Source organism: Vanellus vanellus (genome assembly GCF_965231255.1).
Source record: "Vanellus vanellus genome assembly, chromosome: 3".
NCBI lineage: Eukaryota > Metazoa > Chordata > Aves > Charadriiformes > Charadriidae > Vanellus > Vanellus vanellus.
Window position 1 is genome coordinate 14,463,686 of NC_138907.1, and position 21,334 is coordinate 14,485,019.

General features: G+C 56.8%; 1 protein-coding gene across 3 annotated transcripts; it reads right to left on the reverse strand.

Moving 5' to 3' along the window:
• Positions 1-429: 429 nt before the first annotated feature.
• Positions 430-15,042, reverse strand: SRF (serum response factor; the record flags this gene model as incomplete). Of its 3 annotated transcripts, none has more annotated exons than XM_082480156.1 (7): positions 430-3,315; positions 3,585-3,661; positions 4,193-4,384; positions 5,103-5,222; positions 7,347-7,608; positions 12,967-13,233; positions 14,596-15,042. In XM_082480156.1, 7 exons carry the CDS (start codon positions 15,040-15,042, stop codon positions 3,220-3,222), a joined length of 1,461 nt encoding a protein of 486 aa, XP_082336282.1. In that variant the 3' UTR covers positions 430-3,219. The 3 variants fall into 3 exon arrangements, with proteins under 3 accessions (XP_082336282.1, XP_082336281.1, XP_082336283.1); XM_082480155.1 differs by having other exon boundaries at positions 4,193-4,400; XM_082480157.1 differs by lacking the exon at positions 4,193-4,384.
• Positions 15,043-21,334: the final 6,292 nt, after the last annotated feature.

Genomic DNA, 21,334 nt, shown 5'->3' on the forward strand with positions numbered 1-21,334 from the left:
TGCACCTCCCTGTTAACACCCATGAATTAGAACACTGCTTTTCTTTTTCAAAAGTCCCCCTTCCTCCTCATTCCTGGTTTTTATTTCTCCTGACTCAACACCATGCCCTGCTCACCAGCACAGTTCCCAAGCTTTCAGAAAGGACAGCCCTCAAAGCCCTGCTGTCCACCACAGGTCCCCTCTGTCCCACCCCCTGGCTCTGGGGCTCCCACAGCAGAAGTCCAGCTGGTCAGGTCTCACCTGTACAGGAGGCAGTGGGGATGGAGACTTTTGCAAAGAGCCCCTCCTCGCCACATCATGCCCAGACAGCCCGCCCCCCCTCCCCCCCCCGTAGTACACAGACAGATGCCAGAATCTGCCTCTGATCCCCATTCATTGGTCCTAAGGGGTGTGTCGTCCCCTCCCGAAAAGCATGGCCAAGATCCCAAATCTGTGCACAAAATGATAACATTTATTGAAAGAGTAATTTTTTTTTAATACAAAAGAAAGCTCTGTACATAGTACTGTGATTACTTCCACATCCTTCCAGAAACACAACCCTGGAAACTGGAGGGAAAAAAAAAATAATCCCACACACACTTATGCATACACACGCACACACACGCACGCGCACACACACACACAACCCTCAAACCAGTAAAATGAACTAAAAATGTCACCACACAATAAATGCCATTTCATCCCTGATACACAAGTGTTCTTACAAGTCTGCACTTAAATAAAATACACCATTAGCGTTTAACCAGCAGTTGCCTTTGGGGAGCCAGGGAGGGGATGCAGACCCCCTGTAGCAGCAGGGGCACTCCTGCCATCCCAGCCCAACGGCTCTGCTCCACAGTGCTAGCACAAGCAAAGCAGAGCAAAGCCAGGCCACAGTGATGTGCTTGGGGGTAACGGACAATACAAACCCTGACCCCATCCTTCTCCCTGGAAGAACTCCTAGGTACCCAGCCTTGTTTTGGAAGCATCACTGAGCAGCTTTCATACACCTAGCAATGGGGCATGGCACAGCGCTCCCACATGCTCCGAGCTGCAGGGTACGCATCACTCTTAGAGCAAGGATACTAAGGGGAGGCAGCATGCAATGTTGCGTCACTCTCACCAGACAGGCCACCCCATTCCCCATGAGGCCTTCCCAGGCTGCATAACAGACTGAGGGCTGAAAGACCCTTCTGAGAACTCTTTGCACAGGGGGCTTGGAGGGAACCTGTCCACATCCCTGCACTAAGGAACAGCTATAGAGGGGAAACTACAGCCCAGACCGTCAGCTAGGAGTCCAGGAGATGCTACCTGCACAGTAAGCAGGGAAAGCAGGGATCAGACAGTGCTAGCCACTTGCCACCCACTGAGGAGTGGGGGTGCCCATATCCCTTAGGCACAGGTAGCACTGCTCCACACCAAAAGCAGTGACAGAGCAGCCACAGGTCCCAGGACCAGAGATGAACAGGGCGGCCATCAGAAAACCCAGCCCACCTCTGGCTCCTGGGCACGCTGCAAGCCCCTTTCTCCTGAGGGATGGGTTTCCCACTTCCAGAGAACAGCCACTGCTTCACTTGCCTTCTGCCCGTTAAGCCCAAAATGATGGGTATGGAGTCCTCGGTACAGGTAGTGGGAAACAAGCATCCCACTCGGTTCAGCTTGATCCCTGGCACATGCTGGTGGGTGGAGAGCGCAGCTTAAACGCTAATGCTGAGGGAACATGTCCAAGGTTACAATACAAACTCAAAAGCAAGGCCCCTTTCCTGCCTCCATGCCCACCCACCCCTCTCCCATCCCCCTGGTACAAACCCCATGAAAACTGTACAGGAGCCAAACTTTTATTCCTTAAAGAATTACATAAATACTGAGTTTAACACTTAGAAAAATAAAGTCATTTTCTTTTTTTTTTTTTTTTTTTTTCCTTTTTTCTCCAAGGCGTCTTTTGTCTTTAACTTAAAAAAAAAAAAGTTACAGTAGCTGCTTCTTCCCCTAAAGATTCAGCAGCTTCTCTCACTTGCTCGCTCTCCCTCCAGGGACAGGGCTAGGTAGCAGAGCCATTCACAGCAACTCCCATGCAGGACCAAGCATGCTCCAGCCCTTCTCCCCTGGCCTTGCTGAGCCTGCACAGGCATCACAGCTGCTCCTCCACAGACCAGGATGGTCACCCTGGTGCTCAGAGGAAGAGCTGCCGCCTACCCAGCAGCTCAGTGCCCCATGGGCTCTTCCCTTTGACACTTGAGTTGTTTCTCCACCTTGCATCAGACACAAGAAATTTAGAAAGAGCTGGCTGGAGCTGCAGGGGGATGTGGGAAAGACCCAGCCATGTTCCCCTGGGTGTACGGAGTCCACAAGCAGTGCAAGGGCTAAGAAGAGAGTGTGGGGCTATGCCAGCCATGGAGTTCCCCCTTGCCCCAGGAGCTCTCCTGGGGCCTCGTTGTGCTCCCGGGCATCCACTGACCACCTCAGCTGTGCGAGGGCAGCCACCGGGGCAGAGCCAGGCAGGCTGCGAATCTGCCAGGCAGCCCAGCAAGGAGGCACTGAGGGCAGAGGGCTCACTGTAGTGCATACGAGGAGGACGAGGCCATCTGCCACAGGCTGTGCCCTGCCCTCCAGAAGGGAGGGCACGCAGGCCCAACCCAGAGATGCACATGCAAGCTCGGCCACTTGCCCCTGTCTGGAGCCCAGGGTGAGTTGCTGCAGCCAGGACCCGTCACCCCCACAAAGGCACATTGCTGAGGCCAGCAGCACAGCTTCGGCCCGCGCTGCTCCGAGCTGCACCCGCAGGACAGCTCTGGGTCTGAGCTGCACCCCACGCAGAGAAAACACTTGTGGGCAAGGTGACCCAGAGCACCCAGGAGGGGCCAGAGCCTCCAGCTGGGAACAGCCCGCAGTATTTATTTACAGCACAGAGCAATCCTCCCCTCAAGAGACACGTTTCTTTGGCTGGCATGAGACAAGCACAGCTATCGCAGCATCCAAACGCCCCCAAGCCCTGCACGGCCCCAGCACAGCTCCACCCCAGGTGGGTTCTGCAGCCCCACGCGCATGCCTCTGTGTGTGTGTGTGTGTGTGGGTGGGTGCATGTGTGTGTGTGTGTGTGTGTGTGTGCATGTGTGGATGAAGGAAACGTGAAAAGGCAACAATAAATAACTGGTGCAGTCTGTACGAGAAGGAATTGCCACCAGCCCCAGCACTGGCATGGCAAGCCAGGGACAGCACAAGGCTGGCAGCAGAGGCCTCTCAGTCACTCTTGGCGCTGTGTGAGGTGTCCAAATTGACCACCTGCAGCTCCGTCAGGCTGCTGCCACTGCTGCTCTGCTGCCCGATGACAGCCATCTAGAGAGAAAAGGGAAAAGGAAGCACTGGGGAATAGCATGCCCCGAGACCGTGTGTGCCAGCAGCCAGAGTAGCACTGTCCTCTCTGGGCACCTGTCCAAGGAGGGCAAGACTTCTTCACCCAAGGGTGGGTGGTACTGACATCTTTCCCAGACCTGAGGACTAGCCCTAACAAAGGGCCCGGGCCTGCCCAGACTCACAAAGGATGTGCAGGCAGTGGCAGAGCAAGGACACCCCCTGAACACCTGTGAGTACCACTCTGTGCCTACCTGGTGAAGCTGGACAGCTGAGACTGGGATCTGAACGGTGCCTGATGGGGCTGTCAGGAACACTTGGGGGACGCCACCTGCCACAAAGAGAAAGCAAAAATGATACCATCCCTTAAACAGCGCTCCTCTATAGGTCCTTTCTCTGAGCTCCATGGAGCTTCACAAGGGTGAAGGTGCCTGTTTTGCATGCATGGAGGCATCCCAGGAGAAAGCCACATGAGCTATCTTTCCAAATGCTGGGAGAAGCAGAGACAGGCTCTTAATCCAAGTCTTGCCTGCATGGCTTCATGCTGCTTTGCCCCCTCGTGCAACCACACATCCTCTCCAAAGTCTCCTAGCTCCCTCCACTGCCTGCCCCATATGTCACCTGTCCCAACAACCCCCATCCTTTTTCCCCAGCAAACAGCTCAAGCAATCCTTTGCATAGGAGAATGGTGGGATCTAAAAGCATGCATCAAGCATCACACTTGCCAGGCCTTTGTACAGCCACTAGGACTGCTTAGAAGAAAATTCTTTGAAATTAATATACAGCATAAATACATGTGAAAAGGAGAAAAACCAGGGTGTCAGAGCACTTAAGGGAGCGCTGACACAGACAGCTGTCTTACCCTGATCCTGGACCTGGCCGTGGGACACCTGCATCGCTGAGGGCGCCTGTGAAAATGCGTTGAGGACTGCAAGTCCACCGTCCGCAAGGCCAGATGTAGGTGCATACATCACCGCATGTGGGCTGGGGTACATCATGTGGCCACCCACAGTGGTTGGCACAGACGACGTCATGATGGTCGCTGGAAGGGTCACTGTCAGCAGGACAGACTACATGTGAGGCACACAAAAGGAGCCTGCTACATTCACATGCCTGCTCAGCATCCCTCCCTCAGCCACCTTGGCATGCTGTCCTGAAGCAGCAGGTGCATGGAGATACTCATCTTATTCTCCAAAGCTGTTGGGAAAAAGCCCCAGGAAACATGCAGAAGGGCTGAAACCTCCCCTTTAATGAGTAAGTTTTAGAGAGCAGAAAAGCGTGGTAGCCAAATATCACAGGACTGAATTCAACTTGAGATACGAGTTTCCTGATGAAGCTTTATTAAAACTGTTGAACTGGATTCAGCCCGCACCCAGCACCCGAACTCAGATTTTGCGACAACAGAGGTGTTCTCTGCACATAGAATAAAAATCTGAAGTAGATGTGAGCTAATGCCTTGTGCTGGGAGCAATGTTGGCTCACTAAGAAACCATCTGAGAACTGGGCAACCTGTTCCCAGGCCCATGCTACAAGTAAGAGCAGATGATGTATCCAGAGAGGCTCTGAAATCCCTCCTAAGGTGCCCTACGCACAGCGGCATCTACCTAGACATAGCATAGCACAGGGGCTGGCAATAGGGAGAAACACACCTGGGAAACTGTCAGAAAGGCTGGGATAGAGTTGGTCTGAAGAAGGATCTTGGGCAGGCTGCAGGCATGAGGTCTATTGGTGTGGGTTGTTACAAGCAGTGGTTACCATAAAGTCCAAATTACCTGTTCCGCTGGAAGAGGTCTGGGTAAGGTCAGTGCTGCTGTCACTAGAGGGAGACGTTTGCTGCGGTGCCTGGTGTACCTGGATGGCCTGGACTGGGACCTGCTGAGCCATGGTACCACCTGGGGAGAGAGAGGAGCCCATGAGCCTGTGGCTCAGCAAGGATACAGGCACTCTGGGCCATATGAAAGCCCCTCAGTCCCTCTCTGGCCACACACAGCTCCACAGTGTGGCTCTGCACTGCACTGGGGAAGACTAGCCAAAAGCAGCACGTGGCAGAAACCAGGCCCTGCCCTAAAGAGCAGGCTAAAACCTGCTCTTTCCTGGCAAACAGGGGCCAAGGAGGGGTTAGCTGGCCTACAGGGCTCCAGAGAGAAAGGGAAAGGCCACAGCAGCTTTTGTCCAGCTCCCAGGCATGGTTCGGGAACATCTGGGGCCCTCCTCATCATTCCCAGCACCGCCAAGACACAGCACAGAAGATGCTAGGAGAAGAGGGCCCAGCACTGCCCATGCTCAGCCAGCCCTGCAAGGATCATCTCACTGCACCGAGCAGAACTGCGAGAGCTTAAATGCCCAGGCCACCTGGGCCCCGCTGCCTTCACACTCCAGAGCCCAGCTCCATCCTCCACAGTGCACTCGGGGAACAGCTATCTCACCCAGCTTGTGGTCTCAAGGACATCACAGTGCCCTACACAGGGATTAGAGACCACTGGGCCACAAGGTGTGCACCCCAGAGCTGCAGGGGCCTCCAGCCCAGCCTGCTCACTGCAACTCTTCAGCTCCAGAGACAGAGCTCAGCAGAGAAAGCTACCCTCAGGCTCAGGTCCTGTCTCCAGAGGGAAGAGCAAGGGATGCCAGAGGCCAGGAATCACCAGCCACCTCGGTCAGACTGGGCACCTCTCCATGCACCACAACACAGAGGCACACATCCATTATTCTCTTAGTTCCTCCAGATCACAAGGGAAATCCAGCCCCCTTGCATGGGATCACACTGTCTGTCTGGGCCCACAGCAGCCATAAGGGCTCTAAGAAAGCATGCAGGCTATCAGGCTCATCAACTTAGGCACAAACAAGCAGGACACAAGAAATACTGTCCACTCTCAGCGCCGGTCCCCAGGTGATGGCTGTCCCCACAAAGCAGAGTCTAGCCCTACTCTGACACTCCAGCCAGGAGCACGTCCAACACCTGGAGATCCTTGACTCAGCACAACAAGAAATTCCTACAACGGACAATGCACACAAGGCAGCATCACTCCCTCCTCTACTCTGGGTCTCTCCTAATCTATCCTCTGCACTGTGGTTCAGTGACTGACTGTAGATCCAAATACAAAAGCAAGGGCAGCTGCTCAGAGCCAAATGCCAGCACTCAAAAAAAAAGCATCCATTGGGCATCTAAGCACCTGTGGTCTCCTTCCATCAGTCCTCCTAAGCAGCACAGTTCAGCCTCAGCACAGCTGCACCAGGGACCTGTCTCCTCTGCATTTGCTAGCCGCAGGGCAAACCCTGGGACAGGACCCTGACAACCCACCACTTCCCTTGGTCTGTACCCCTCAGGATGCTGCTCCTGCCTGTGCCAAGCATTCTCTGCCCTGTCTCTCCCCCACGCTGCCTCCTCTATGCTCCCACCTCAGTTGGGGGTCAACTCTCTGGCCAGGACCAGGACCTCCAGAGACACCTCCATCCCCCCACCTCAAGCAAGCGGAGGAGAAGCGAGTGCTGACCTGTCAGCGACACGATCTGCCCTCCACCTCTGGCAGGGAAGCGGAAGACTGTCTGTTGTGCCTGCTGCAGCTGTCCAGCTGTACCTGTGACCACCTGGCCCTGCTGGCTGGAAAGAGCCAGGGAGTGCGGCTGTAACTGAGTGAGAGGAATGGTAGGGGTCCCCGGAGAAAGGGAAGCACCTGCCGAAAGGAGGGAGAAAGAAAGGCTTTGTCACCACCAGCTCTTTTCACTCCCTCCAGGCTTCTCGGTGCTGCCCTGGGGTCCCAGCTCAGCTCCCTGCCACCATGCCCTTCCCAGCAGCAGGGCCAGCTAGCAGCACTCTAAGGAAACAGCTACTACGTGACCCTTCTCCAGCCACAGGCCTGGCTCGGCTTAAGCAAGGAACCCTAGACAGGCTCACCCTACAGCAGCAACCTCTGTTTCCTCCTGTCACTAGGTCCCCTCTCCTCTGGAGAGGGCAGCAACACACTCCGGGTGCAGAGACGGATGGATGGATGCAGTCCTCAGCCCCTAAAGGCACTGACCTGACATGAGGGTGAAGCCAGTGGGTATTGGCATGAGGCCCCCAGACGTCACTGCACTGGCTCCAGTAGTCTTCAGCACTGTCCCGTTGGCACTGGTGACGGCATTGGGGCTGATGCTGGCAGACACTGGCGCCAGGTAATTAGTGATGGGGAATGACGGGCCACTGCTGACCTGCATGGAGGTCGAAGTGGTGGGGGCTGTCTGGATGGTGGACGTTGTCCCCGGCAGGTTGGTGACAGTGAACGCTGGTTTCAGTGCGTCCTGGGGAAGGAGAGATTATGACAACTCAGACCAGCCCTTGGATCTGGTCAACATCTGCCCATGAGACCAAACCAGGCTCCGTAGGTTGCATCCCCATGCTAAACCATACCCCCATAGCCTGCTGCCAGCACATGGAGCAGAGCCAGGGTAGCAGAGAGGAGTTACTTGTACAAACATGAGGAGACCGTGGCCCAATAATGCAGCATGAGGAGAGCTGGATGGAGCTCAGCGTAAACCTTGGATACAAGCCCAGGGCCACACAGGTCCCCTGAGAGACTTCCCTGCAAGACAACAGGGGACAAAGCAACCCTTCCACTCCCCAGGAGTCCCCATAGCCTCTAAGAAGAGAATAGCATCTTTTTGGCACACACCAGGCAAAAGCAGTCCTTGCAAGGACAGATGTAAAGGCAAACACACTGTCTCCTGTCAGGAACACACACCACTTCCCTTATGGCAGGAAACACATGGCCAAGAATTAGCCAAGAACTGGCTCTTAAAGGCAGCTGTACACCAAAAGCAGCAAGGGAGAGGCGAGCAAGGCCAAACCCAGACACCAGGGAGGCCCAAACCCAGTGCTGACAGCTGCTTTGCTAGGCCCTAGGCAACGCTTCCACAAATCTCCTGGAGCAAAGGGGAAGCACCCATTTGCCAGTCCGCTAGCAGGAGACGGGCACCAGGCAAATGCTTCCACAGGACCCCACACATTAGCTATGGCCAGCACGCACCACGGTCCTGCAAAGAGCATTGGACCTCTATGCCTGTCCGAGGACAGCACTGCCAGGGAAGCCGAGCACCAGGAGGAAGAGGGCTCTGCACTGTACCAACACTAGCCTGAGAGGCTGGCCGCCTGGGTCTGGGAACAAGGGAGGAACATGTCTGCCAGGCTGCAAGGCACATAACACCCCAGTTTCCGCAGCCACAAAGCCTGTGGCTGGACGTGGCTTGGATCTGGAGGAACCAACCAAGCCCAGCATGATCCCTGCTGCCCCTGGCAGTCACACTTCACCTAACAGGCCTCCTTACCCCAAATCCCCTTTTGGACACCCAGGGTCCCCACAGCCCCTTCTCCGGCCCTGCTCAGCTAGCCAAGAGCAGGCTGCAGATTCACTGCTCCACAGGAGACCACGCCACAGGCCACAAGGGACCCGTTGTCCCTGTACCCTGCTACGGCTGCCAGCACGCCTGGGAAGAGTTAAGGCTGCCACACTCCCACCCCTCCTGCTGCAGGCTGGTGGGCCCAGCTCTCCCACGTGCTAAGCCTTGTTCCCAGCTTGTCAAGCTGCCAGGAACGAGGAATTCACAGCTCAACGAACAGCTAAAAAAGGGAAGGCAGCCCATTTTGGACAGGGGGAGCCAATCCCAGGCACTCAGCCATGCCCCAGGGCCCGGGGAGGAAGGAGAGCAACGCCCCTCTGCCTTGGCACCGCAGTCCCCAAAGTCCGAATTAGAAGAGGCACGTGATAACAGAGCGGAGCCCAGCAGAGGCACTTTCCATTAGCTCAACCACAAACTCCTGGCATCCTATATGGGACACAGAGCCCATGGGCACCCTCCCCACGTGGGTGACAGGGCAGAGCTCCCCCCAAGCTCACTAGGCCATGGGAGCCATAGCAGAGTGGGGCAGGTCATGTTCCCAGCTGGAAAAGCCAGCTCCCTCATCCCCAGGCGTAGCCCTGAAGCTGTACACCCCTGAGATACAGTCCTCAAGCAGCCAGGACACTTAGCATCCCTCCAACACTCCGTAGTCTCAGGGCTGGAGGAGGCATCCCAAAAGATTCACAGCACCTTAGTCAGGGGGGATTCCCAGGACTCTCCAGAAGCATGAGGGCAAACCTCAGTATAATCAGAGGTGCCTGGAAGGCTGTGCCAGCAGGCTCGAACCATGCATGCTCCTACTCTGCCACAGGTGAGACTCAGACTTCTCCATTCTCTGCTGTGTTTCTCATGGGCTGCAGCAATAGTTCCCAGAACAGAGAGGTGGGAAAGACCTTGGGACTGGACACCCACTGCCTTCTCCCCTGTCTGGGGATGCCTCAGAGCCCTGGGGCACCTTGGCTCCCCCCAGCACCCCTGCAAAGCCCACACTACATGCAGGAGTCCAGCCTTCAGTAAGAGCCAAGTCATGGGTCACCTTCAGCACATTACCCAAGAGGCCATGGAGAAGCTCCGACCCGAGGCAGCACAGCAGCCCTGAAGTCGCTTCCCTTCCCTTCCTGATCCAGCTGCACATCCATTACCCACCATAGCTCACTGCAAACTTCAGTTTGCAGAGCAGTGCCTGGAGAATCAACAGGCAGCAGAGAGGTGCAGCACAGCGGCACAAGATGTCTGCACAGACCCACACCACTGCGCATGCTTGATAAATGCTACACAGCATGAGTGGACCACAGGGTATGACCCAGGCTATCTGATGCCCATCCTGGACCATAAGGTCTTGGGGACAGAAACAATCCCACTCCAGAACTTCTGGGGGCTGCCTGGGACAATGCTGTTCAGCATGGCCCAGACTCACCAGCCAGCATTATTACACAAACATTGCAGGACAACTGACCTTGGTGATATGTGGGAAATCCCAATCTGGTCTCCAACACCTGGTATGGATTCCAGATGCGGCAGGAAGTCCCACTTTCTCCCCACCCTAACAGATGACCAGATCAAGGCTATTCCTATTATTTCTATTCCTCTCATCCCAACATAGAGCCCCTGAGCTTCCTCCAAAATCCCCTCTCCTACATAACCAAACCCAGGAGATTACATGAGGGCACTGTGTCCTTTGGGGCCCACAAAAGATCAGACAGGTCAGTGCACAACAGTATCATTGTGAGGATATAGCTGCTGTCTTGAAAGTACAGCGTGCCCCAGTCCCAGCTGTGGTCTGAGCCCAGCTCCATGGCTGGGAGTTTGGGTTTGGCACAGCAGGAGGATCTCATAGCTGCTGCTGGCTGTAGCGCAGAGAAATACCAGCGGGCTGCTGACTGCAGGTAACAGCCTGGCTGCATTGCTTCCCCCCTCTGTTGCAGCAGCTGAACACAAGCAGGTTTTGTCCATACAGAAGTCCAGGAGACAGAGTTCACAGAAAGGCCAAGGAGCATGCCCAACCCTCTCAGAGCATCCTATGTGGCTGGACCTGACAGCCCAGGCACTTAATTTCCTGCCACCTCCTCCAATGAGGCACCCGAAACCCAGCCCTGTGTACCACCCACCTAGCATGTCCCACCCACAGGCTCCCTTCATCCTCAGAGGGCTTCTCCATCTATCTGAATTGGACTGATCTCTGCCAGAGCACCAAACCAGGCTTCCAGCCGGGCAGAAGGCACAGCAGGACTGGGGCGGGTTAGGGTGGGACCGTCCCCAGCCCCAGGGCTTGCCATGACAAGAATTTTCAGCAGGCCAGGGTGTGTTTAGCCAGAATGTCAAGCAGAAGACAGCACCAGAGGGCTACTCCAGCCCCACGCCAAATGTTGGCTGTGGCCAGAAGGCACCCCACACTAAGCATCACCATTCGTGAGTACTGGGATGGAGCTTGCAGGTCACTAAGTGGGACATGCATCAGAAAGCAGGCAGAGAGAAGTCGTGTTAAGATCACCTCTGCAATGTAACTGCACCCCAAGAGCACACTTCCTTTGGGCGCACCGAGCAGTATTTTCAGGGAAAATCTTAAGGGACATGATGTGGACAGGCCCCATGCCAGGGACAGGTCAGCTGCCATGCACAGCACTTTCTGCGCCTGTAAATAACTCCAGGCACAGGTAATTTGTCTCATTACAAAATGCCCACGGGACTTGCCCTTTCCTCCAGGAGAAGCCTGAGACACAAGTCCTTACAAACACAGGCTGCACAAGGGAGAAATTGCTGGTGACAATAGGGTCTTTTGCCTACCAGAAAGGGCTGGCACAGCTCACACTATAAATCAGAGGCACCCAGGGGAGTCATGCCACACTGGGACAGCCAGGACTATTGTTGGGCTCCCATCAGAGGGAAGCCTTCCCAGAGACTCTTCTGGGCTCCTGCACAGAGCTCTCCAGCCAGCAACACCTTGACCCATCACAGTTCCTCTGCCTGCAGGGATCTCTCTGGGACTACGGCTTAGCAGCGATAAGCTTTTGCTTGGTGCAGCACTGCACGCACATGGGGAAGAGGGCATGGAGGAATACTGGCTGCTGGGTACCCAGCAACACCATGACCAGGGCTGGTGGGCTGCAACAGGATACAAACACGCAGCTGAACAACCCTGCAGCCCCAGACAACATGCCGTGCACACCTCAGTGCTGCACTCACCATCTTTGGGATTACAGCATAGAGATCTCAAACACCCTTCTCCGTGTTCTGTTTGCTTAATGCGTAGTGGCTACTGCACGGCAAGGATGCTGCTGTGGCTCGCATAGAGTTGGCTGGAGGGCTCCTAAAGCAAGGCCACAGTTCATCTTGAAGGATGCTTTTGCAGCAAGCCCAGTACCCGTGCCATGAGCACAGGTACAGCAGAGCTGCAGCAACTCACAGCACCCAAGAGCACTCCACAAAGGCCCGGGAAGCTGTGGCACAACCCCCAGTTCAGCAGGTCGCCCCAGCCTTGCACCACAAACTCCCCTGCCTCCCATCTCTGAGTGCCTGCGGACCAGAGCACCAACCTGCACAGGAAGCAGCAGGGATACAGGAACCAGCTCTCTTACAGTAGCTCCAGGAACAGCACAAGGGGATGCAGGGACAAGATAGAGCCTTTCCAGCAGAAAAGGGCCGTTGCCTGACCCTGCACCCACGGACAGGCCCTCTGCAGCACCCTGGGCAAGAGGCCACAAGTAACACGGGGAGGCAAGGACCGGCGCCTGCAGGGACACCAGGCAGGGAGCAGTAGCGGTCCATCCAGCAAAATGTTTCCATTCCCCATGTCCTCCCTGCCCCCTTCCAAAACAGCACCAAAGCAAGAGACAGCTGCAGCTTATAAGGAATGTGAGGGGCCCTGCCAGGGACTCTGGCGAGGGAAACCAGGCCTTATAAGGCCATGGAGGCAGAATCAAATTTTTATCAATGAGTGCAAGAGCATGGAGACGCCCAGGGAGAGATAACGGCACTGAGAGCTGGCCAGGGGGGGTGGGCTGGGCCAGTGGGGAGCCCCACTGCAAAGGCCAGAGCCAGGACACCTGCCACCCACTTCCCTCCCTCTCCAAATCCCAACTACCACCAGCCAAATGAAGGAGGCAGCCCTGAGAGGCAACAACATGAGCTCTCTAGAGTCGCAGCTAAAGGGGACCTGTCCTCAGCTTCCCAAGCTGATATTCAAGGAGGGCTGGAGATGGTCAAGGCTTCCAGTACAGCCCCACAGGCACGGCCCATGCCCCCAAGTGTGCACAGGCACATTACCTTGGTCTCCCCACTGCTGTCTGACTCAGACACCTGGTAGGTGAGGTCCGTCTCCTCAAAGCCCGTGGCGCTCATGCGCTGGTCAGTGGTCGGGTCCGAGCGCGGAGGCGAGTCTGGGGAGTTGAGGCACGTTTGGATCAACGCCTTCCCCGTCTCACTGGTGATCATGGGCTGTAGCTTCCGTGTAGCAAATGTGTACACATGGCCCGTCTCACTGGCCACCAGCAGCAGGACTTGGGTGCCCGTCAGCGTGGAGAGTTCGTAGGCCTGCCAGCAGCACAAGGGAAGAACAGGGAGTCACAGACAGCAGGGACGCGTACAAGTGCAGGACAAGAGTCCCTTGCATGTCCCTGCACTCCCAGCATGGCCCTCCTTTTGCTCACACCAGCTCCCTGTCACCCCAGAGGAGCTGTGGCCTCTAAAACCAACTCAAGATTGGTTCTCTAGAGGTTAAAGTGTTCCCATCTCCTTTAGCACGCCCTTAAGGGATGCACATGCCAAGAGGCCACAGGAAGAGTGGTCCCCTCAGGAGAGGAGCATGAGGACATGGGGACACTGGGCTGTCCCCATGCTGGAAATCCCACCTGTTTCTCCAGACACATCTGGATGCCTCCCCCCCTCACCTCTGCTGAGCCATGTGAGAGGATGTTACTCAGCCCACGTGTCTCTGCTACCTCTTTGCCCCCACCAACACCCCAGCCAGGCCAGGACCGATTCCCCTCTCAGTCTTCACAGTCCTGAGCAAAGCTGCACCCAAGCACAGTGAGGACACCACCCGCCACGACTGACCTGTGGGCTAGGAAGAACACTCTTCATATGCCATCACAGCACACTCAGCGGTCTGGCACAAGCTACCGCTGACGGGATGGCCTCATTCTGCATACCACACAGCCAGGACGTGCCCAGCGGTACCCCACAGCCATGCGCACCTTCCCAGAGTGCACAAAGCCCAGCCCGGCTGGGATGCAGCACTGCCCAGTTGTTCAGAGGATGCTATGAGCACCAACGGGGACGCAGATGAGCCAGCGGCATCCAACCATACGCTAAATCCTCCCCCCCCCGCCAGTTTCTAATCTGCCTTTGCACAACGGCTCCAGCCACCGGGAACCACGGAGAGCACTCTGGACCGACCCAGACATGGCGCCGTCCCCTTCCGCGGCCGAAGGGGACGGCCCTGCTGGGCCCTTGGCGGGGCAAGGCAACCATAGGACCGACGCAGCACCCACCAACGCCTCCCGGGGGGCCGGGCAGCTCCAGCCTATGGCTGGAGGCTGCACCAGGACGGGCCTCCCCGGGAGCGACAGCCGACTGGGGGACCACGACCGCCCTGCCCGCTCCCGACTGCCCCGCGGACACCAAGGACCAGCCGTAGGCTACAACCGGCCCCGCCAGAGGCTCCCGCGCAGCCTCCCGGAAGGGGCTGGTGCCGTGCCGTGCCGCCCCCCCCCTCCCCCGGGACCGGGAAGCCGCCGCCGTTTCCGGGCACGGCCCCGCCGGCCGGCTCCCCGCTCGGCCCGGGCGCGCACCGCCCGGGGGCCAGGGCTCCCGCCGGGCCGGCGGCCATGGATAAGTGAGTGCCAGCCGACACCCCCGGCCGCCCCCGCGCCGGCCGGAGCCCCGGGGCTGCACCTTCTTCATGATGCCGGTCTTCCTCTTGCTGAAGGTGGTGTAGCGCCGCAGCTTGTTGTCGATGAACTCCATCTTGATCTTCACCCGGCCCCGCGTCTTCTTCCCGGGCTTGGCGCCGGTCACGGCCCCGCCGCCCCCGCCGACGCCGCCGCTGTAGGCGGCCGCCGCCGCTCCCGTCGCGGGCCCCGCCGCCGCTGCCGCCGCCTCGGCCAGGCCACGCTTCACGCCGCGCCGCTCGCCGCCCAGCTCCTCCTCCTCGGCCGACTCCGAGTCGCCTTCGCTGCCGCTGTACAGCGCCTCCCGCTCCAGGCGGCCCCCGGTCGGCCCCGTCGCCGCCCCGCCGCCGTTCGCCCCACGCGGCGCCGGCACCGGCGACCGGCCCAACCCCGAGCCGCGAGCCAGCGCGGCGCCGGCGCCGTTCCCGGCCCCGGCCTGGCTCGGCAACATCGCGGCGGCGAGCGCGGGTCGGGTCGGGTCGGGTCAGGCCGGCCCCGCCATGGCCCCGCCGCCCGCTCCGCGCTCACGGCCCCGCTCCGCCGCCGCCCCCGCCGCGCCGCGCCGCCCCCATATAAAGCGATACAATGTTGCCTTTTATGGCGAAGGCGCTCCTTATATGGGGCGAGCCGGCGCCCCGCCGGGAGGCGCCATCCTATTGGCTGGCGGCCTCCGAGTGCCGGCGCCCATTGGCCGGCGGCTGGCGTTTGATTTGCATACGTTCCGACTGCGCTCGCGTCACCCCGAGATTGAAACACGCAGAGAGGCTCTTAAAGGGACAGCGCGCCGCACGGACGGGACGGGCCGGTCGCTCGGCGGCGGGCACCGACGGCCTTACGCCGCTGCGGACGGCCCGGCCCGCAGCAGGGCGGAGGAGACCGGGCTGAGCCACCCACTTTCAAGCCCTCTGCTTCCCCCCTTCCTTGCTGCCAGCTCCAGGCACTCTTGTCCCCGTACGGGGACACATACCACGTGGCTGAGACGCCCTGCCTGCCTCGCAATCCCCGGGATGCGCTCGGGAGGAGCTCCGCACCACCACCACCTCCCTGCCTGCCTCTTGGTGATGCCACCAGGTGTTGCTGCCGGCAACCCTCCACCCCCACTGCGGGGACAATATGCTGCCTGCTCTGTCTCCGGTGGCTGCAGGGCTTGCCTAGAGTCAGGAGGAGGGGGGCTGCAGGGACACTGAGGGGGTCTGGGGGCCACATGGGTAGCTCAAGAGTCTGTAGTGAACAGGACTGGGCAGATAGGACACATTGCCCGTGCACAAGTTGACCGCTGGTCATAAGAAAAATTGTCTCCCGTTTAACAGGATGGGCCGCAGCAACCTTCAAGTCTGCAGGCAGGGAGAAGGGGGTCCTGTACTGCAGCCATCTGTGGGTAGGACAGGCCACCCCTCCCCTGGGGAGGTGGCTGGGCTGGTCCCAGTATTCAGGCAGCAGCACACATCCACCCTGACTCTGCAGCTCAGAGGGCTCCTAAGCAGGTGGCACAGGCTGCCATCCCCTGCTTAGGACCTCTACAGGAGAGGACAGCCCATGCAGGCAGGACAACTGGGTGCAAGGCAAGTGCTGCATGCGGGTCGGCAAGGGTGCAGGAGGGACCACAGAGCCCCAGAGCTCGAAGCTGTGAGGACAGAGCGTACCACATCCTTGGCTGAGAAAAGGGCTCTCCCACAGCCTGTCCTACAAACAGGAACTGCAACCCAGGGCAAGACCTCACCTCTGCCAGCACCAGCCCTGCCACAGACCCATTTTGCCTCCCAGGCACTCCACAGAGGGTTCCGCAGCTCGCACAAGCCCTTTCCATATCTGCCTCATCACTCAGAGGACATGCACGCTCACCACCAGCCTTCACAGCTGTCTCCCACTCTTTAGGGCCAACCCCCTACAGAGCAAGGGAGTAACTGCAAAACCAAACACCCCCCCTTGCCTCCACCGCCTCCCCCTCCTCCCCGCCAGCCATGCTCCTCTAGTGAGCACACATGCCATTTATAGCTCCCAGCAGGGCTGCTGGGACTCACATGCCTCCCATCACATGCCCCTGGCCACCCTCCCTTCAAGCAGAGCACACGAACTACACCTGGCACAGGTGAGACGGAGGCCTCAGCTGCGTCACGCCAAGGGTGAGGAAGGGTCAAGTGAGACCCTCTGCATGGCTGGAGGCACCAGTTAGGCTGAGAGCAGCTGGCACATGGGCATGACAGGCCAGTCCGCCTCCTCAGCAGCAGTGTGCAATCATTGCAGGTACTGGGATTGGGGTTCCTCTTGCCCATGAGGCTGCTACATGCTCCCTCCTTCCCCCTCCCCCCGGGCCTTTTGATTGTAGGGCCATGCGGAGGCCTTTTGCTCTCCAGGCTGCAGGAGAGTCCGCAGAGGCAAGAGGTGAAAGCTGGCCCATTTTAGGCTGGATCATCTCTTCTGCTGCTGTCCTCTCCCTCCCCAGCTTCATCCTGGAGGATGCTTTCCGAGATGCTCGTCCCACTCGTGCTCTGAACAGGTCCAGAGCATCAGCCTGCCTCTGAACTTCCTGCGTTGCTAACCTCTCACCGAGGCAGTCAGATGCATGCTCTAGAGACATGCCCTGTCCCCAGGCCACCGTCACCCACAGGACACAGGTTTCCAGCAACACTGGACCTCCTGAACTAAACCAGCACACAGTGGCAGCTGAAAGCAGCTTAAACCAGGGGTTTTGGCCACTTGACAGTCCCATTTCATTTTCAGGGCTGTTATCATTTACAAGCCCCCCCAGTCATAAAATTCACATTTCTAACCCTCTTGTACAGCTGTGGGCACAGCACTTGGCACTATGCCATAAAAGTCTCTTAACCCATTACCCCCAAGGATCCTTCCAGAGAAGCTGCTACCCATACCAGCTCCCCTGTAGCACCGGCCCCCCTGCTAGCTGCCCCCCGCATCACCCCAGCCCTCCATGTCCACTTTACATCCCTCCTCTGGGCCATTGCAACAACTCCTTTCTCATTTTTTTCCAACTCTTCATCCGTATTTTGACTGGGGAACTATTAAACACTCTCTGCGCTCAATGCTGGGGTTGTGATGGTTTCCATCCTGTTACTGATCTTCTTATCATTGATACTTCAGCTGCTTTTTTGACTGCTACTGAGTACAGGTGGATGCTCACTTTTTTAACAGCCAGATCTCTTCTATGAGCAGTATCAACTAGCTTGCAGGCACCGCTGCATGTGTAAAATGAGGTTAGGGCCTTTCTTAACATACTTTGTTTTGGTCAGCAGAGGGGTGCTTCTGCCCTTCATACATGGTATCAGGGAACAGCATGAGTGGGGCTGCTCCACAAGGGATGACTAGCTAGCATGTAATGGTGACCCCATGCCCTCACTAACAGGTATAGTCCCACAGTACCTGAGCAGAGCAGAGACACGTATTGGTAACAGGTTCCATCCACAGAGCAAGCGATGAACCAAGTCCAGTATCCACCCAGTCAGGAGAAGAGCCAAAGTCACGACCAGATAATAAGGCTACAACATAGGCCTAGAAGACAGGGCTAGAGGCAAGGCCAAACCAGGAACACCTACAAGATTGCTCAAAAGAAAACTGAAGGCCCAGGCTTGAGCTTAAATGCAGCTCAAGGTGGGAGGTCCCAGGTGAGGCTGCTTAGGACAATTAAGGCCCATTAGTTCCCCCACAGATGCCTGACACAGCTGCATAAGAGCCACAGGGCAGCAGATGAAATCAGAGCAACCCAAAAAGTGCTTCTTCAAGCTGCATAGTGCATCTGTGCACTCATTGCCCTGGGGTGCTCAAGCATGCACGGTTGTAAGGGGAACCTGGATAACTTTCTGGCAAGAAGAAACATAAGGACTGCTGGAAATGCCTGATTTGGACGTCCTTGTGCTTTGGGGAGTTGTTAGCTGGGGCAGTGCATACCTGCTTGCTATCCTCTTACACTGTTCAGTAGATGTTCAATTTTGGCCACAGCTAGTAGCCCACTAGGTGGACCTTTGGAGCTGTGCTGTTCTAGATACCGCGTGTTGTCTTCCTTTCCCAATATTTTTTTTTTTTTGTAAGATGTTCCTTCGATTTGGCCTGAGGCAATGGATCCCACCTCTGTCTACTGCCTGAATCCTCTCATTCTCCTGCAGGGGCTCTGATTTCCTGCTCTCCTCCACCACACTTAGCTAGAACTGTATTTGCTCAGCTTGCTGTTTCCAATTAGTTTGGCCAACATCTGTCCCGTCCCCAAGGATACAGAAATTTTTCATGACATCACTCCCAAAAATACACAATCCCAACCCCCATCTTTCTGCACCCTTTGGGTCTGGAGTTTGTCCTAGCTTTGGTGCCTTTCCACTTGAGTGCTTCCCTGTAGTAACCAAGTCTTAACTTCACAGTGAACAGCATTTGAGTGCCCAGGATGCGTTGGGATAAAGCTGAGCGCCCCATCCTGACACTGCTCACAGAACCAGCCTGCTGCAGCCATGTCATTCCCTCACAGTACACAGCGATACCTGCATGCATGAAACTGGCAGAGCAGGGATGCCACTCCAGAAGCCCTTGGCATTTCTATTCTCTATCTGTGGCACCACAGAGATGCTTCTTGGCTAGGCCGCCACAAGTGATGGTGCCTGGCTCCAGCTCCAGCCCACCCAGGAGCACTTTGAGAGCACACAGTGATAGCCCTGCTACTCTGCCCGTCATGTCCAACATGGGGCAGCAAGGTGAGAGGACAAGGGATCATTCATTGTGTCCAATATGCAGGTGGCCTTCTCCTGGGGCAGAGACTCAAGGTCACTCGCCATCCTGTCTGTTGGTTGCTGTACAACTGCCCTCACCTCCCAGAGAACCTCTGAGGAAGAACACCAATGGCCAGGATGGAGCAGGTAACCCCTGCTAAGGGATGAGATAAGATGCTGCAGCGTAGGAATGCTAGTCCAGCTAGAAGAATCAAGTGACAGGCTCTGATATGATCTATCCACAAGTGCTCAAGGAAGCAGTTGCAGAACCAACTGGGAGTATTTCTGGGGCAAGATGTGCTCTAGAGGTAAAGAATACCACAGGGACACACAGGCAAGACAAGACACATTCATTAGTGACTTGGTTGCAGGAATCAGCCCAGAGCATGCAGCTGTCCTGCCTGAGACATAGGGCAGCAGGCAGCGAAGTCCACAGGAATGGGACAGATGGGAGAGATGGAGCAAAAGGAAATCAAAAAACAACATGTGAGAGGTCACTTGCAAGTTGGAAGTGTGCATGCAGCAGTGCTACAGCACTTACACACTTCAAAAGGGTCATGTACACACTAGGAAGGACTGAGAGGAGCGAAAAGAGGGACATAGAGCTGCAAGGGCACGGGGACACATCCTGAGACCTCTGCCCATAACAGCTCCTCCCAGCAAGCACAATGCCACCAGCCCCAGGCTGTGGCCAGGCCATCTGGAGAAAGGTCACAGAGGCAGCAAGAGTTCAGGGTGTCAATAACCTGCTGCCAAGCCCACTAAGTGAAGGAGCACCAGGTCTAGGGAGGAGAGAGGGGTCCAACAGCCAGCCACAGCCACATCTTCGCTCGGCAAGAGGCCTTAGCTTGGGGAGATTCCACAGCTCCCAGCTGCAAGACACATCACAAGCGTTGGGAAAGGGGTGAACGCTTTTGATAACTCTATTCTATAGCCTGCAAACTTGCGTGCACCCAGACAGGCCCAGCTGACCCCATTCCCAACCCCTGGACCAAATCTGAGCTTAGAGCCAGCTAGCACATTCCAAGAAATGAGTCCTCTCCACCCTCCAGCATCTCCATCACTTCTCTGGGTAGCAAGAGGTGGGAAGTGGATCCTTGACATTTCTGGTCCATCCCTGCTTAAAGCAGAGCCAACTAGATTGCGGTGTTCAGGGCTTATCTGGGCCAGGGTTGAGTATCTCTGACAATGGAGACCCCACAGCTTCTCTGGGAACGTCTCAGACCTTTACCACCCTTAGAGGGAAGCATTTTTCCCAATATCCAATATGAATTCCCCTTGTGCACCACGTCAAGTCCAGCCCCAGTAGGCCTCCTGGAAGAATTCAGATCTTTCTCTAGAACCCCCCAATGCAGAGCTCTGCAACAGGCAAAACCGCTGGTCTGCAGCTTGGTCAGACCCAGGGCCCCACGCTAGCTCCAAGGGAAAAGGCCTACCCCATGGTGGCTTGGCTCATACTCATGCTGTGGACTGGGGATTCCTGTATATCATCTCCTCACCCCTCCTTCGCTGAGAAGAGACTGCCAGGACCCTGCCTTTGCTCAGGGCCATCGGCACAGGGAAGAGGACTGCAGTCCACATGTTACAGCAGGAGTTCCCCCCAACTATCCCAATCCAGGGCTGTAAGAAGCAGCAGCTGAAATCTCCTGTGCGCAAACACAACCCGGTGCTGGCTGCAAAGCTGTCTCAGGCCACCGGGGTGAGTGCACAAACCCAATTACAAAGGAGAAAAGTTGCTATGAAAGCTTGGCTACCTGAACTAGGGGGGGGAAGCCTGACAGCATGCCATATGCACTTGCTTACAGTGAGTGCGAGAGGGACATTTTCTCTTGAGACACGTCCCTCTTGGGAGAGCAACCCGTGACCGACCAGAGAGACACTAAGCGCTGAGGCAAAGTGGTCCCTCAGGGCAGGACAGGACAGGACAGGCTGAGAACAGCATTTCAGATCCAGCTGGGAAAGGGGCAAAAGGGTTAAACGCAGAGAGAGGGATGCCTGAGGAACTGGCCCTCAACCCTGCCCAGGAACCATGTG